Genomic DNA, 13,777 nt, shown 5'->3' on the forward strand with positions numbered 1-13,777 from the left:
GGTGTTAGTATAGTGTTTAGTATGGTGTTACTATGGTGTTTAAAAACTAATGACAAGATCAATCACCTGTAAACTGGTAACATTAGCATCAACTAGTTGTTGCACAAACTTCTTGCTGCTAATTTTAAGCAAATTTACAAGTTCTGCTGGAATACCATCCTAAAAACATCAAATGATACACAATAGATTAATTAGTAAATGAACATTCACCTGTGTACACTGCACATCAAATCTAATGAGCAAATATAATGTATAATAGCAATATAAGGTTTCCATTCGAAGTAAATATTAAAAATTATTATTATTAAAAAATATCTCTGATAATAGGGCAGGAAGGCAAGTTGTTAAATTAAACTTGATGCAATTGTAATAATGGAGAGAATGTGTGTTAAATAGGTTGAAACACTCTTGTCGTTTTCCAAATAGAATTGTGAACCAATTCTTATTTTGATATAAAACTAGAAAGATGTAGCCTAAGGCTAGGGCACGTACTCCAGACTGAAAAGTGATTCCAACGGGAGGGGGGAACCAACAAGATGGCGGCCATAAATGTGTTAAAAACATTATTTATTATAAAAAATAATAATCTAACATAATACATTAAGACCACATAACACATATTCTTGTCAAAGCACAGTGAAGATTTATAAAATTAAATATATTGTTAATCGCAATGGAATGAATAATTTCTGGTAATCTAGCAGTTTTTGTATACGAGGATCATATAGAATGCGTTCGCTTTTATACGCTTAACACGTTGCGTTGCGTATCGTTCTCACGCGGATAGGCTCAACACAGGCATATAGCAGTGCGTACTGCGTAGGGCATATCTAATTGGTCGATTGAAATCCGCTATTTTGTTGGTTCCCTCTCCATGGAGAATCACCTTTTGAACTGCGATAACATTGTAGTTTGACATCTAGCCTTTGGCTATATAATATCTTTGTATAAAACAAATATAAACTAATTGACTGCTGACCATTGTTTTTATTAATGACAGGCTAACCTTTAATTTGTTCCTATACACTATGTTGTATTCTAAAGTTCATAGTTAAATTGTCTGGTACTTCCTCCTTGATCTCACAACAAGTTTTGAACAAATGAGCTAAAATAGTTTAGCAAAAGCAAAAGCTTTCCAACTTAAATGGTGTATCCTCTTCTTACATAGGTGATAGAGCATTACCTATAGCCACAAACAGCCAAAAAATATATTTTCCTGTGGTATTTATTTTCAGTTATAAGTAGTGTAGTGGAGCTGTGGCTTGGTGGTTATGATGCTTGGCTACCAATCTAAGGGTCCTGGGTTCAAGCCCTGTCATATGTCAGGGTTTTTTTCTCATGACAAATTACAACTCCACTCCCAAAGACTTAATAATAAGTCTTTGTTTATGTAGAGCATCTTGTGTATATGTTTGTCTTGTGAAATTATTAAATAGTTTATCCATCCTGTAATTGGCGGGTTACTCGCTGTTGGATGAGTATGAAATAAAATAAAATAAAATAAATTATGAGAAATGAGTTTAAACGAAGCAGATGCACTATTCCATAATTGTAATGCTTTGAGAAACTATTTATGACCTTCTAACCCCCTTTTATGTGAATATACTGTAAAACTGGCTTTCAGTTTTAAGTATATTACCTTATTCTTTTCAATTACACTGACATGTGTGAACGAGATAAGTTTGCACTGCTGATGGTGTCATGAAGAAACTCACAAAATAAACTTGGATCTGAATGTCTGTTTAACTTGCATTGCTATAAACAAGATAAACTTGCAATTAGTTCATAGAAAGTAAATGACATAATAACATGATTGTGATCTTAGATGGACAGTCTAAATCACTGGGCATACTATGCCTGTATGGTAAAAACCTCTGTTTCTCAAAATGTCAAATTCAAAATACAAAAGAGTTATTATTTTACAACGTACTGTACTACGATTGAGAAAGGCAAATTCTCAATACATATGATCTTTTTTTACAGCAGTTTATCTTTCAATAAAAAGACAAACTACAGAATACAGGTCTTTTCCAACCATAATTGGCGAAAAACTATGATAAATAATTTTTTGTATTTTGCTGTGGAATAGCAACACTTACTTGATTCATAAGTGCAAATATACTGATTTTGCCTTCAATAACATCAAGACATGTTTTATTGTCAGTAAAGTCTTCAAATTTCCATGGAATTCCTTCAGATTAACAGTCATCCTAAAATAATACAAACATGGCTGTTTAATCAGCAGTATAATTATGTTTATAAAGGTTCATCATTATCACTGTTAGAGAAAAAAAGTGAATGATAATTCTCATAACTTTAATTATTATTGTTATCTTAATTATTTTATATTATATTATAATTATACTAGTATTTTGATATTTTTTTTACAAGATTCGTTTGATATAAACTAAAAGAAGTGCCATATTATTTTTCTTCATTTTTTTTTTAAATAAAAGAACTGTTGTTATTATCACTTTAATAAAACACCGTAGCACCAACTGTATATTAGCATACTCTATATATAGAAAATAAGTTTGTTGGAATACCTGTTCTGCTTTGAGGAAGTTGTGCACAAAATGTTGCTGAAGCTTCTCATTTGCATAATTTATGCATAATTGCTCCAAACTGTTAAATGAAAAACTTTCAAATCCGTAGACATCCAGTAGACCAATGTAAGACTGCCAACTCCTGGCCATGGTACAGCCATTGATGAATCCAACGAGCCAATCAAAAACTCTGAAACGTTAAACCATAATTTAGTCACAGTCTTCAAAGCTAGTTTTTTTTTTTGGTAAAACCAAAGTGGGGTTGAAAACGTTTGCATGTAAACATTTTCTCCTGTTACATACTAACTACATGACAAAGAAAGAAATTAGGCAGAAAGAAGTCGGGCCATGACAGAAAGAGAGATTAGGCAGAAAGAAGTCAGGCCATGACAGAAAGAGAGATTAGGCAAGAAAAAAAATTAAATTAAATTGACTAAGTATTAGAGTTTGCATGTATGTATGTTTATTTAATTTTTGTGAATGTTTAAAGGTGTATGTACAATTTGCTGTGGGCAATCCACCTCAGTGCAGACCAGCATGCATATGGGGAAGCAAATAAAAGTTATTGGATTTGTACAACATCTTCTGTGGGTTTGTTTTGAATGTATAACAGGTCAGTAAAAGGCAAATACTGCACAACAAGAATCATTTTCAAAAGAGTAAGTAGGTTTCTTTCACTACAAACAAATATAGCTTTAATGTTTGTAAAATACCTGGCATAGAGTAACTTTGCAAGACAATCTCTCCTTGTATGACATTCATCTTTTATGCAAGGTTTCATAAAGACACTCTTTCTACGCTTGTGAGATGCAGTGATTTGTCGGAATGCAAGACATCTAGTTAAGGCACCAACATCAAGACCAAGTAACTGTGCAGCAGCATTAACAGAGGTGTCAACTCCTGATGAAGCAACATAAATAGTACAACAATATGATATATTGAATAATTAGTAAATTAGAAAATCTTTCTTTGGCTGAAATATTTTATCAACATTTTTTGAAGATGGAGAAAAATATTAATAAGATTGTTTAAGATTTTAAAATGACATAATTATTAACGATATTTTTTTAGATATTTTGTGACCAACCTACAATAATATTAAGGTATTCCTTATGTCCGTTTTTAGTTATTTCTCATATATTATATTATGGTAGAAATAAAAACAAATTAAAAAATAGTAAAAAGATGTATTAACTGTTGATAGAATATTATGAATCATAAATAAACGCCAATTTCCTTTAGATTAAAAATTCTAATAAAATAAAAAAGAATGAACAAACAGTATTTAAGCTAAACTATAAATACTGTATGCAATCTTAAAGGTCGCAACTACTTTAAGCTAAACTATAAATACTGTATGCAAACTTAAAGGTCGCAACTACTTTAAGCTAAACTATAAATACTGTATGCAATCTTACAGGTTGCAACTACTTTAAGCTAAACTATAAATACTGTATGCAATCTTAAAGGTCACAACTACTTTAAGCTAAACTATAAATACTGTATGCAAACTTAAAGGTCGCAACTACTTTAAGCTAAACTATAAATACTGTATGCAAACTTAAGGTTGCAACTACTTTAAGCTAAACTATAAATACTGTATGCAATCTTAAAGGTCGCAACTACTTTAAGCTAAACTATAAATACTGTATGCAATCTTACAGGTTGCAACTACTTTAAGCTAAACTATAAATACTGTATGCAATCTTAAAGGTTGCAACTACTTTAAGCTAAACTATAAATACTGTATGCAATCTTTTTATTGGTATAATACAGAAAATAATTAAACAGCATAACCTTTTATATCATTTACCTTGTTTTTCAGAATCAATTTCACATGGTCCAGTGACATCATCACTAATAAACTCTACATTTCCAAGATGAAGTATACCACTTAGAATCTACAAATAAACACATTTTCAAATTCAATTCAATAATTCAAAAAATAGAATTATAACATTACTATTAGATTTATGTATAAAAAACATCAAAGTCTATTATCACTTATTTATATACTACCATTGGGTTTTCATTACCATAAATTTGTAAAAGTTGTTTTGAATCAATATACTATCATGATTGTAAAAACTAGGTAAAAGTTCACTGATGTTTACTGTCCACATGTGCTGGATTAGTTTAACCAAGGCATCTAAACACATTGCTTTGGTTCAGTTAGTTCACTGATGTTTACTGTCCAAATGTGCTGGATTAGTTCAACCAAGGCATCTAAACACATTGTTTTGGTTCAGTTACTAATAATATCACCACTAAGTTTAACCATGTTTTACCAGTGAATTCACTCTTCTCTTGTAAAACAATGTTTGTTAAGTAACCAGTTCTAATTAAGTAAAAGTTTCTTACTTTAAATAATTCTTGTTGCTGTGACCTGCTAAGTCCAACATTAGACATTGCTTACTAACTAATTAAGTAAAAGTTTCTTACTTTAAATAATTCTTGTTGCTGTGACCTGCTAAGTCCAACATTACACATTGCTTACTAACTAATTAAGTAAAAGTTTCTTACTTTAAATAATTCTTGTTGCTGTGACTTGCTAAGTCCAACATTACACATTGCTTACTAACTAATTAAGTAAAAGTTTCTTACTTTAAATAATTCTTGTTGCTGTGACTTGCTAAGTCCAACATTACACATTGCTTGCTTTGTAACTATAAAATCTTGTTTGTCCTTTTGATTACATGCATCTTCTGAATGGTTTAGTGACACATACTGTAGTTTAAGTTGTCTGAACTCAATACATTTGGTAGTAACCAGTTCCTCATTTCCCTTTCATTTCCGCCAAACAGCATCTATGATAATTTGAAAGAAGAAATGTTAATGATATTATTAAAAAGACTAATAATGAGAAAAATATAAACTAATAATATATTTCATGCTTTGATAACATTAGTAGAGTGAGTGCTTTCTTGCGCTATATTACAAAATATTATAAAGTGACAATTTTGTTTCAAGATGTTTAATATCAGTACCAGAAAGATCCTTTTCATATCTGCCTACATTGATCTCCAGACTTATTACATGTTTTCATATTTACTCACGAACCTTGTGAAATCACGGGACAAGTATTGTCATTGTATAGTTGATGGTGCTATCATTAAGTTTGTGAGAACAAAAAAGTCACGCTTCGATACTTTCAAACAGGTGTACGGTCAGTTAAATACTAGGACATACCCTTTGGTTGTAATCAGGTTGTTAAAATTCTACTGATATTCACAGGGGCCTGTTTTTTTGTTTGTTCTGCGCTTTGTGTTTGCTATTAGCCTACTCACTTTAGAAACATGGCAACAGAAATAAATTGCAGGGTTTTTTCTAACCTGCAGAAAATATGCAAATGTATCACAGTTTCCAGCAGTTAAGTTAAACAGTTGGTTATCCGGTTTAAGGGTACACAAAAATGAAACATAACTAATACTAACTTGGTAAAAGATGTGAAAATTCCTGGCACCATCACATTGATAAAATAATGTATGAAACTTACCGACTGAATTGTAGCTGAATGTACTTTCCAAAGCGGCTACTATTGTGATTCCTGGTTGTGCTAGCATTGCCTAAGAAAATGAAATAATAGTTGTCTAACAGAGATGGAGTTGTAGGGTACTGGGTGGCAAAAGATTAATATTACTGTATATATATATATACTGGTACAGGCCATCAAATATTGCCATCAATTGCAATTAATTCTACTAGTCTTAATGATACCAAATCTGCCAAAAATTTAATTTGAGCATAAAATCTCACGAAATTCATATTTCGAACATACTGTAAGTTGGCCACTGCTCATCAACAGTTTTAGCCTATATATTATATTAGGAGTTTAAAGGATTTTGGCACCATGACTGAAGGTTAAAGATATGCTAGAATTACAAAATGTAAAATCAGTACACAAACTGCTTTAAATTAGCATTTTAAATTTCATTTTACATAAAGCGTTAATCAATTTTAGGTTAGGTGTAGCTTTATTTATTTATTTATTTTTAAATCAGTATGATACTTATTGACTTTTATATTTCAGTTTTCTCAGGGAAGAGTTAAATTACAATTTAATTTAACTCTTCCCTGGTTTTCTTGTAATTTTAATGGTACACTATCATTATGCTCATTTTTATTTGGTTCTCATCTCTTTATCGACTGTTCTTATTCTATTTTTTCTTTATCTGTTGATGATAATGATGATGAATATAGAAAATTTGATATATTGATATGATTTAAAAATGCTGATTTTGTATATTTAACAAAAATAAACGTCTAACTTCTAGCGATCTTTCTTAAGACCATAACAGTACATAGATGTTTTTACATTTGAGAATGACATGTGTATCTTACTGTACTTTATTAAAGATAAACATAATAATTACCAAATGCTTCAAGAATAGGATTTGAGTCTAATATTCTACGTTCAATGCAATCTGCTGGTGATGGTGTAAAACCACTATGAACAAAAAAGACAACAAGTTATCACAAATAAGTAACAAAACAGAGACAAATCTATAATTATGATGAAATAAAAACTGTAATTTTACATACATGAGAGTGTTTAATGATATTAAATTAAATTTGTTTATTTGTATTATCCAGGGTTACATACTGTCACCATTGTCAGATTTTTTGTAAACATCTTGCATTCCATGTCTGTAATAAAACAATAATAAATAACAGAGAATAACAAACGTTTTTGTATTTTCACAAAAAATATTGACAAACTGCCTTTGTGAAAATGGGTTGCCAACATTCCCTCTTTGCACGTCTGGCAAGCATTTTAGTGACATTCAATAAATGCTGATTTTGTAACAGTGTCCTTTGAAACAGTAAAAACAAATTATAGCACTCTCTATTACTTGTCCATGCTTTTAGCCTCTCTATTTTTATTCAAGTTTGGGCCTCTCCATTATTTCAAAATAAACAAGAAATGGTTTTAAAGGTAAAAAATTGACTCTGATTACATTGGTGAAAACAAACGTAAAACTGAAATTGTTGAATTACCTTTCCAGAACCACTTTCACCGCTGACAATTATTGACTGATTAATCTTGTCTAGTCTTCTAGTAAGATTACACAAAGCTGTTTCTGCAATTCCAAATACATGTGGTGGGTGTGCCTGAAAAAAAAAAAAATAAAGATGTATATTCCCCAAAAAAACATGAAAATGAGGATTAATAAAATCAAGCCATTTTGCTGTTTTAAAAAAGTTATTCATTTTAAAGAAATAAAAAACACAAATATAGTGTTTTAACTTTAAAAAAAGACAAAATTAATGGTTAAACTTAACCAAATGTTAAAAAATTACAGTTTTTCAGGTAAATAATGTTTTTTTTTCCAATTTTTGGTCAAAGTAAATAACTACAGTATTACTATTAATGTGACATAAAATAGCATATTCAGCAAAACAATTATCTTTTCAGAGGAGCTCTGCATATATCTCTAAGTTCTCACTTCTAAGTCAACTGAGGACATATTAATATTTTTGCCCAATATTGAAGATAAAGTGAAGTCAAGATTTTAATAGTGATGTCACCAACATATCAATTTTCCTAAAAATCAATAGTATACTAGCAAATCGTTGTTTACCTTTTGATCACTATGGTAACGATGAATCATATGAACATCAAAATGTCCAGTTGCTTTGAAAGGATTTAAAGTAACGAGTGTGTTGCCAGTCTGAGTGTGGTATCTACCAGCTAAGTACCGCTCACGTAAACAGTTCAGCACTATGAACAGAAAAACTTTAGTTAAGTAACAAGTGTGTTGCCAGTCTGAGTGTGGTATCTACCAGCTAAGTACCGCTCACGTAAACAGTTCAGCACTATGAACAGAAAACATTAGGTTAAGTAACAAGTGTGTTGCCAGTTTGAGTGTGGTATCTACCAGCTAAGTACGCTCACGTAAACAGTTCAGCACTATGAACAGAAAACATTAGGTTAAGTAACAAGTGTGTTGCCAGTCTGAGTGTGGTATCTACCAGCTAAGTACGCTCACGTAGACAGTTCAGCACTATGAACAGAAAACATTAGGTTAAGTACAGTAACAAGTGTGTTGCCAGTTTTAGTGTGGTATCTACCAGCTAAGTACCGCTCATGTAAACAGTTCAGCACTATGAACAGAAAACATTAGGTTAAGTAACACGTGTGTTGCCAGTTTGAGTGTGGTATCTACCAGCTAAGTACCGCTCATGTAAACAGCTCAGCACTATGAACAGAAAACATTAGGTTAAGTAACCAACGTGTGTTGCCAGTATTTTGTCTAATTTTCTTCAAATTGTCCGCTGTTCTACTCTAAAAATGTATTAATACTGTAATTATAAAATTTTATTTTAAAGTGGTCTTTAATTGCAGGGAAATTTGAAGGAAATTATTCAGTTGGATTCATCCAAATTGTGGTCTCTGATCTCTAATTAGAGGGAGGCAGCAGCTAATGGTAAAAGATAGGCGATCATCCGGCTTTAAATTAGATTGAGCTTTTAATTAAAGGGATCTTTAATAGGAGGAAGACCTGTATAGTACTAACAACCATTGAAACATGTGTCTACTATTAATTCACTTACCAGCAGGTTCTGAGAGAGGATTAAGCAAAACAAGATCATCTGTATTGATCCAATCTGTTTGAGTACACAGCACTGGATAGCCAGCATGACCACGTATCACAATCTCCTAGACAATGAAGTTACAAGCAATATTTAAAATACATTATATAGAATACTTAGTAGCAAGGTTGGGTTGTTGACATAGATGGTATGCTTCCCTCCCCTCCTTACCTCACAATTATATTTTGTGTCTATAATCTTGCCATCACTAAAACATGAATTAACACACGCTGGAACCCAAACCTCTTACCTGGCCATTAGATTTAGTCACTATAATCTTGCCATCACTAAAACATGAATTAACACACGCTGGAACCCAAACCTCTTACCTGGCCATTAGATTTAGTCACTATAATCTTGCCATCACTAAAACATGAATTAACACACGCTGGAACCCAAACCTCTTACCTGGCCATTAGATTTAGTCACTATAATCTTGCCATCACTAAAACATGAATTAACACATGCTGGAACCCAAACCTCTTACCTGGCCATTAGATTTAGTCACTATAATCTTGCCATCACTAAAACATGAATTAACACACGCTGGAACCCAAACCTCTTACCTGGCCATTAGATTTAGTGACTATAAACTTGCCATCACTAAAACATGAATTAACACACGCTGGAAGGAACCCAAACCTCTTACCTGGCCATTAGATTTAGTGACTATAAACTTGCCATTACTAAAACATGAATTAACACACGCTGTAACCCAAACCTCTTACCTGGCCATTAGATTTAGTGACTATAAACTTGCCATCACTAAAACATGAATTAACACATGCTAGAACCCAAACTTCTTACCTGGCCATTAGATTTAGTGACTATAATCTTGCCATCACTAAAACATGAATTAACACATGCTGGAACCCAAACCTCTTACCTGGCCATTAGATTTAGTGACTATAAACGTGCCATCACTAAAACATGAATTAACACACGCTGGAACCCAAACCTCTTACCTGGCCAATAGATTTAGTGACTATAATCTTGCCATCACTAAAACATGAACTAACACACGCTGGAACCCAAACCTCTTACCTGGCCATTATATTTAGTGACTATAATCTTGCCATCACTAAAACATGAATTAACACACGCTGGAACTCAAACCTCTTACCTGGCCATTAGATTTAGTGACTATAAACTTGCCATCACTAAAACATGAATTAACACACGCTGGAACCCAAACCTCTTACCTGGCCATTAGATTTAGTGACTATAATCTTGCCATCACTAAAACATGAACTAACACACGCTGGAACCCAAACCTCTTACCTGGCCATTATATTTAGTGACTATAATCTTGCCATCACTAAAACATGAATTAACACACGCTGGAACCCAAACCTCTTTTTCATCATGTATCCACACCATTAACCCCTGAAAGTACAGTAAACAGTTCATTATTCAATTCAATCAACTTTTATTATCCACAATCTGATTCTTTTGGTTGTGGCAGACTCACAAATGTAAACAAACATTTAAAACAAACATTTAAAATACACATGTATACAAATTATTGCTAAAGAGTAATTTTTGTAAAGTCTAACAGCTTTCATAATAAATTATTCATTTGGAGCTTTGAGGACTAAACTATGTATATTGAAAAGAGGATGTGTTTCATTTTGAAGGATCTAATAGTAATTATTCTGTATATAAATCTTTATGTTAAAACCATTAATGAATACGTACATGTGTGACGTTTCAACTTGTTTTTAACAAGTCAGGGAATGACTATTTGTAATTTGTAATTTAGTCTGTGATTTTCCGAAGTTTTTTGCCTTTTTAGGGGGTGCTAATCTACAACTAGCAAAGCTACAGTACTCCTAGCAACTACGAACATCTAGTCAGTTGCTAGATGAAGACTTATTAAAAACAAGTTGAAACGTTGCACATGTACGTATTATTTTTAAACAATCTACTGACTTAAAGAAGGGCTAGACAGATGGAATTAGTAAATTAACCAGCCATGTGTAACCATTTCATTCCATGTTTTAATACCCTATGAATAACTGTGCCAAGTGTCAGAATGTTCACTTCATGTCTACTAAAGTAGGCCTACTACAGTATCATGACAGAGAGAATATCAACAGCATTTTCCTTTACCTTTTTGAAACGACATGCTGGTTTTTTTTTAACTTGTGGTGGAATGCATCTAGGCCTAGATTTAGTAATAATCTGAAAAAAATAGCGAAATGCTAATTTTTTACAAACAAATTGTTATGAACATATAACCACTTGTGACCTAGCCTAGCTAGGAATTTAAATGGTTAGCAGAAAAGTGTAGTTGGTCTGATTTGATTTGAATTGATTAGAAAATCATCATAAAAAATACATACAAAAGAAAGTGATAACATAAATTACTGACATTACAAATAATACAATTATAAAAGATTTTGCAGGATAGCTCAAAAAGCTTAGGCCTAAATAAACATTCATCCCTTATAGTACCAAACAAATATTGACCAGAACCAGCAATCAGCAACGCTCAATACCGAACACCCGATTTTATCGGAACCAAAATAAAACGTTATCGATTTTACCATTATATCAAACATAAAACTACCGCATTGGGCCCTGCGCTAATATGATCGGGCCCACCAAATGAGACGATAGAGACCAAACTGGTTCCTAACACATGAGACGATCGGGCCAACGCATGAGACGATTGGGACCACGTTTTCTGGGCCCAAGACGATCGGGCAGCAAATAAAAACAATTTACTGTGATAACCGGCCTAGACTTAGGTTAGGCCTAATATAGTAATAATACGATTTTGATCCAAGTCGGCCCTAAACCGTCTCGGGCAAAGTCAAGTCGGCCCCAAGTCAAGTCGGCCCGTAGTCAAGTCGGCCCCAAGTCAACTCGGCCTCAAGTCAACTCGGCCAAAAAATAATCGGTCAACTCGGCCCCATTAAAGTATGGAACGCAAAAAGTGCAAATGAAGGGGATTGATAAAATAATATTTCTTCAAAATTTTTTAACTATGAATAATTCTGACTTTTAATGAATATTAATATTTAGACAATAATATATTTAGCAAAAAAAATAGGAATGATTTCACCAACTTTCCTTTATTTACGTTTAATAAAATTTCAAATTGCACAATTGAAAACAATTCGTAGCTGCGCCTCCCTGCGCGTTTGGCAGCTTTTTCGATATCTACAACTGCTATGTGTTTTCGCTGACCGGGGGATTCCCCTTTTTTAAAAACGCAAAACATGGACAAAAACGATGTACGATCATTTTTTCTATGGCCAAATGTGATGAAACGTAGGCCTCCGTCCGTAACACGCGGGTACTTCTATTCATATCGGCAATGAGTTCATTTTTTTATATGATATTATTTAATTATATTATATTTTTTATTTCTTCATTTTTTAGAGTGGATAGGCCTAAGCCTAGTAATAATCATAATAACATTAAGTACTTTTTGCGTTCCATATTTTATTGTGGCCGAGTTGACCGATTAGTTTTTGGCCGAGTTGACGTGAGGCCGAGTTGACTTGGGGCCGACTTGACGTGGGGCCAACTTGACTTTGGCCGAGACGGTTGGGGCCGACTTGACCTGCACCCAATAATACCCTACCCAGGCCTACCTACCTAGCCTAGCTAGGCCTAGAGGCTACTCTAGGGTCAGGCTATAGTAGTATATAGGGCGCTACTGCAGTTTCGCACCACACCGTTATATCTTTGATTTCTCACCAAAACTTTCCTTTTTCAAACTCACAACATAATATTATGCAACATGTTTATACGATTCGACCACTTACGAAGTAATTTTTTTTAAATAACAATACTTTTCAAACATTTTAAACCATACTGAACTCGCTGTCAACACACTGCGAAATGTTCGCCATCTTATTATATTTATCACTTAATTGCCAGAATGTATGCTTCATTTTCCCCAAAAAAAATGTACAAACTATAGAAGGCAGTGTTATAAAATACGATTACACAATATATATAGGCTTATTTAGTTTTGAAAGGCAAGAATGTTTTCAGCTGGCGAAATAGAGGTTAAATTAATATTTCATTTAATATTAGGTCCTAGTATTATTATTCATATTAAAAGGTCCTTATGTACGGACTCATATCGTCGCCGTTTTGATATGTACAGCTGGTTCGTTATAAAAACCACTCTTTGCAGTTTAAAAATAAAAACAGAAAATAAAACATACATTGATTTCTGCTCTGGCAATTTTCTGATTCTAAAATGGCCACAGTTCGATCAAAGTATTCGCGGAAAAAGAGCGGTTTTGAAAGGCATTTTTTATTGTGATAAAGGTAATATAACGGTGGCTAAATCATGGGAACATGTTACAGAATGGCCCAAAACTGTATGATGTGGGTGTGAGAAAAAAAATTAAGCGAGAAGTCGAAGATATAACAGTGTGGTGCGAAACTGCAGTGGCGCCGTATATAGGCCTAGCCTAGCCTAACTGGGGCCTCTATCTAGGCCTAGGCCTAGCTAGATTTATTGCACCTGACCTGCATTATCCTACATAATTGCCTGTACCTAGCCTAGCTAGTAATTGCATTAATTTAGTAACTTACTTTTTTGCCTACTGGAATGTAATTATTGCTTTTTTCCATCAAAATAGTTGTCATTTTGATAGGCGCGCCTCCTC

General features: G+C 32.9%; 2 protein-coding genes across 2 annotated transcripts; both read right to left on the reverse strand.

The window, feature by feature from the left end:
* Positions 1-1,653: 1,653 nt before the first annotated feature.
* Positions 1,654-4,955, reverse strand: LOC140044174 (unconventional myosin-XIX-like). Its single transcript, XM_072088651.1, has 5 exons — positions 4,908-4,955; positions 4,360-4,447; positions 3,260-3,446; positions 2,547-2,736; positions 1,654-1,755 (listed from the first exon to the last, which is right to left on the reverse strand). The coding sequence occupies exons 1-5, from the start codon at positions 4,953-4,955 to the stop codon at positions 1,654-1,656; spliced, it is 615 nt and encodes a 204-aa protein (XP_071944752.1).
* Positions 4,956-6,038: 1,083 nt separating this feature from the next.
* On the reverse strand, positions 6,039-13,757 carry LOC140044175 (unconventional myosin-XIX-like). Its single transcript, XM_072088652.1, has 6 exons — positions 13,704-13,757; positions 9,102-9,207; positions 8,129-8,268; positions 7,545-7,658; positions 6,920-7,016; positions 6,039-6,112 (listed from the first exon to the last, which is right to left on the reverse strand). Exons 1-6 carry the CDS (start codon positions 13,755-13,757, stop codon positions 6,039-6,041), a joined length of 585 nt encoding a protein of 194 aa, XP_071944753.1.
* Positions 13,758-13,777: the final 20 nt, after the last annotated feature.

The sequence above is a fragment of the Antedon mediterranea genome, chromosome 3, assembly GCF_964355755.1.
Source record: "Antedon mediterranea chromosome 3, ecAntMedi1.1, whole genome shotgun sequence".
In the NCBI taxonomy this organism is placed as follows: domain Eukaryota; kingdom Metazoa; phylum Echinodermata; class Crinoidea; order Comatulida; family Antedonidae; genus Antedon; species Antedon mediterranea.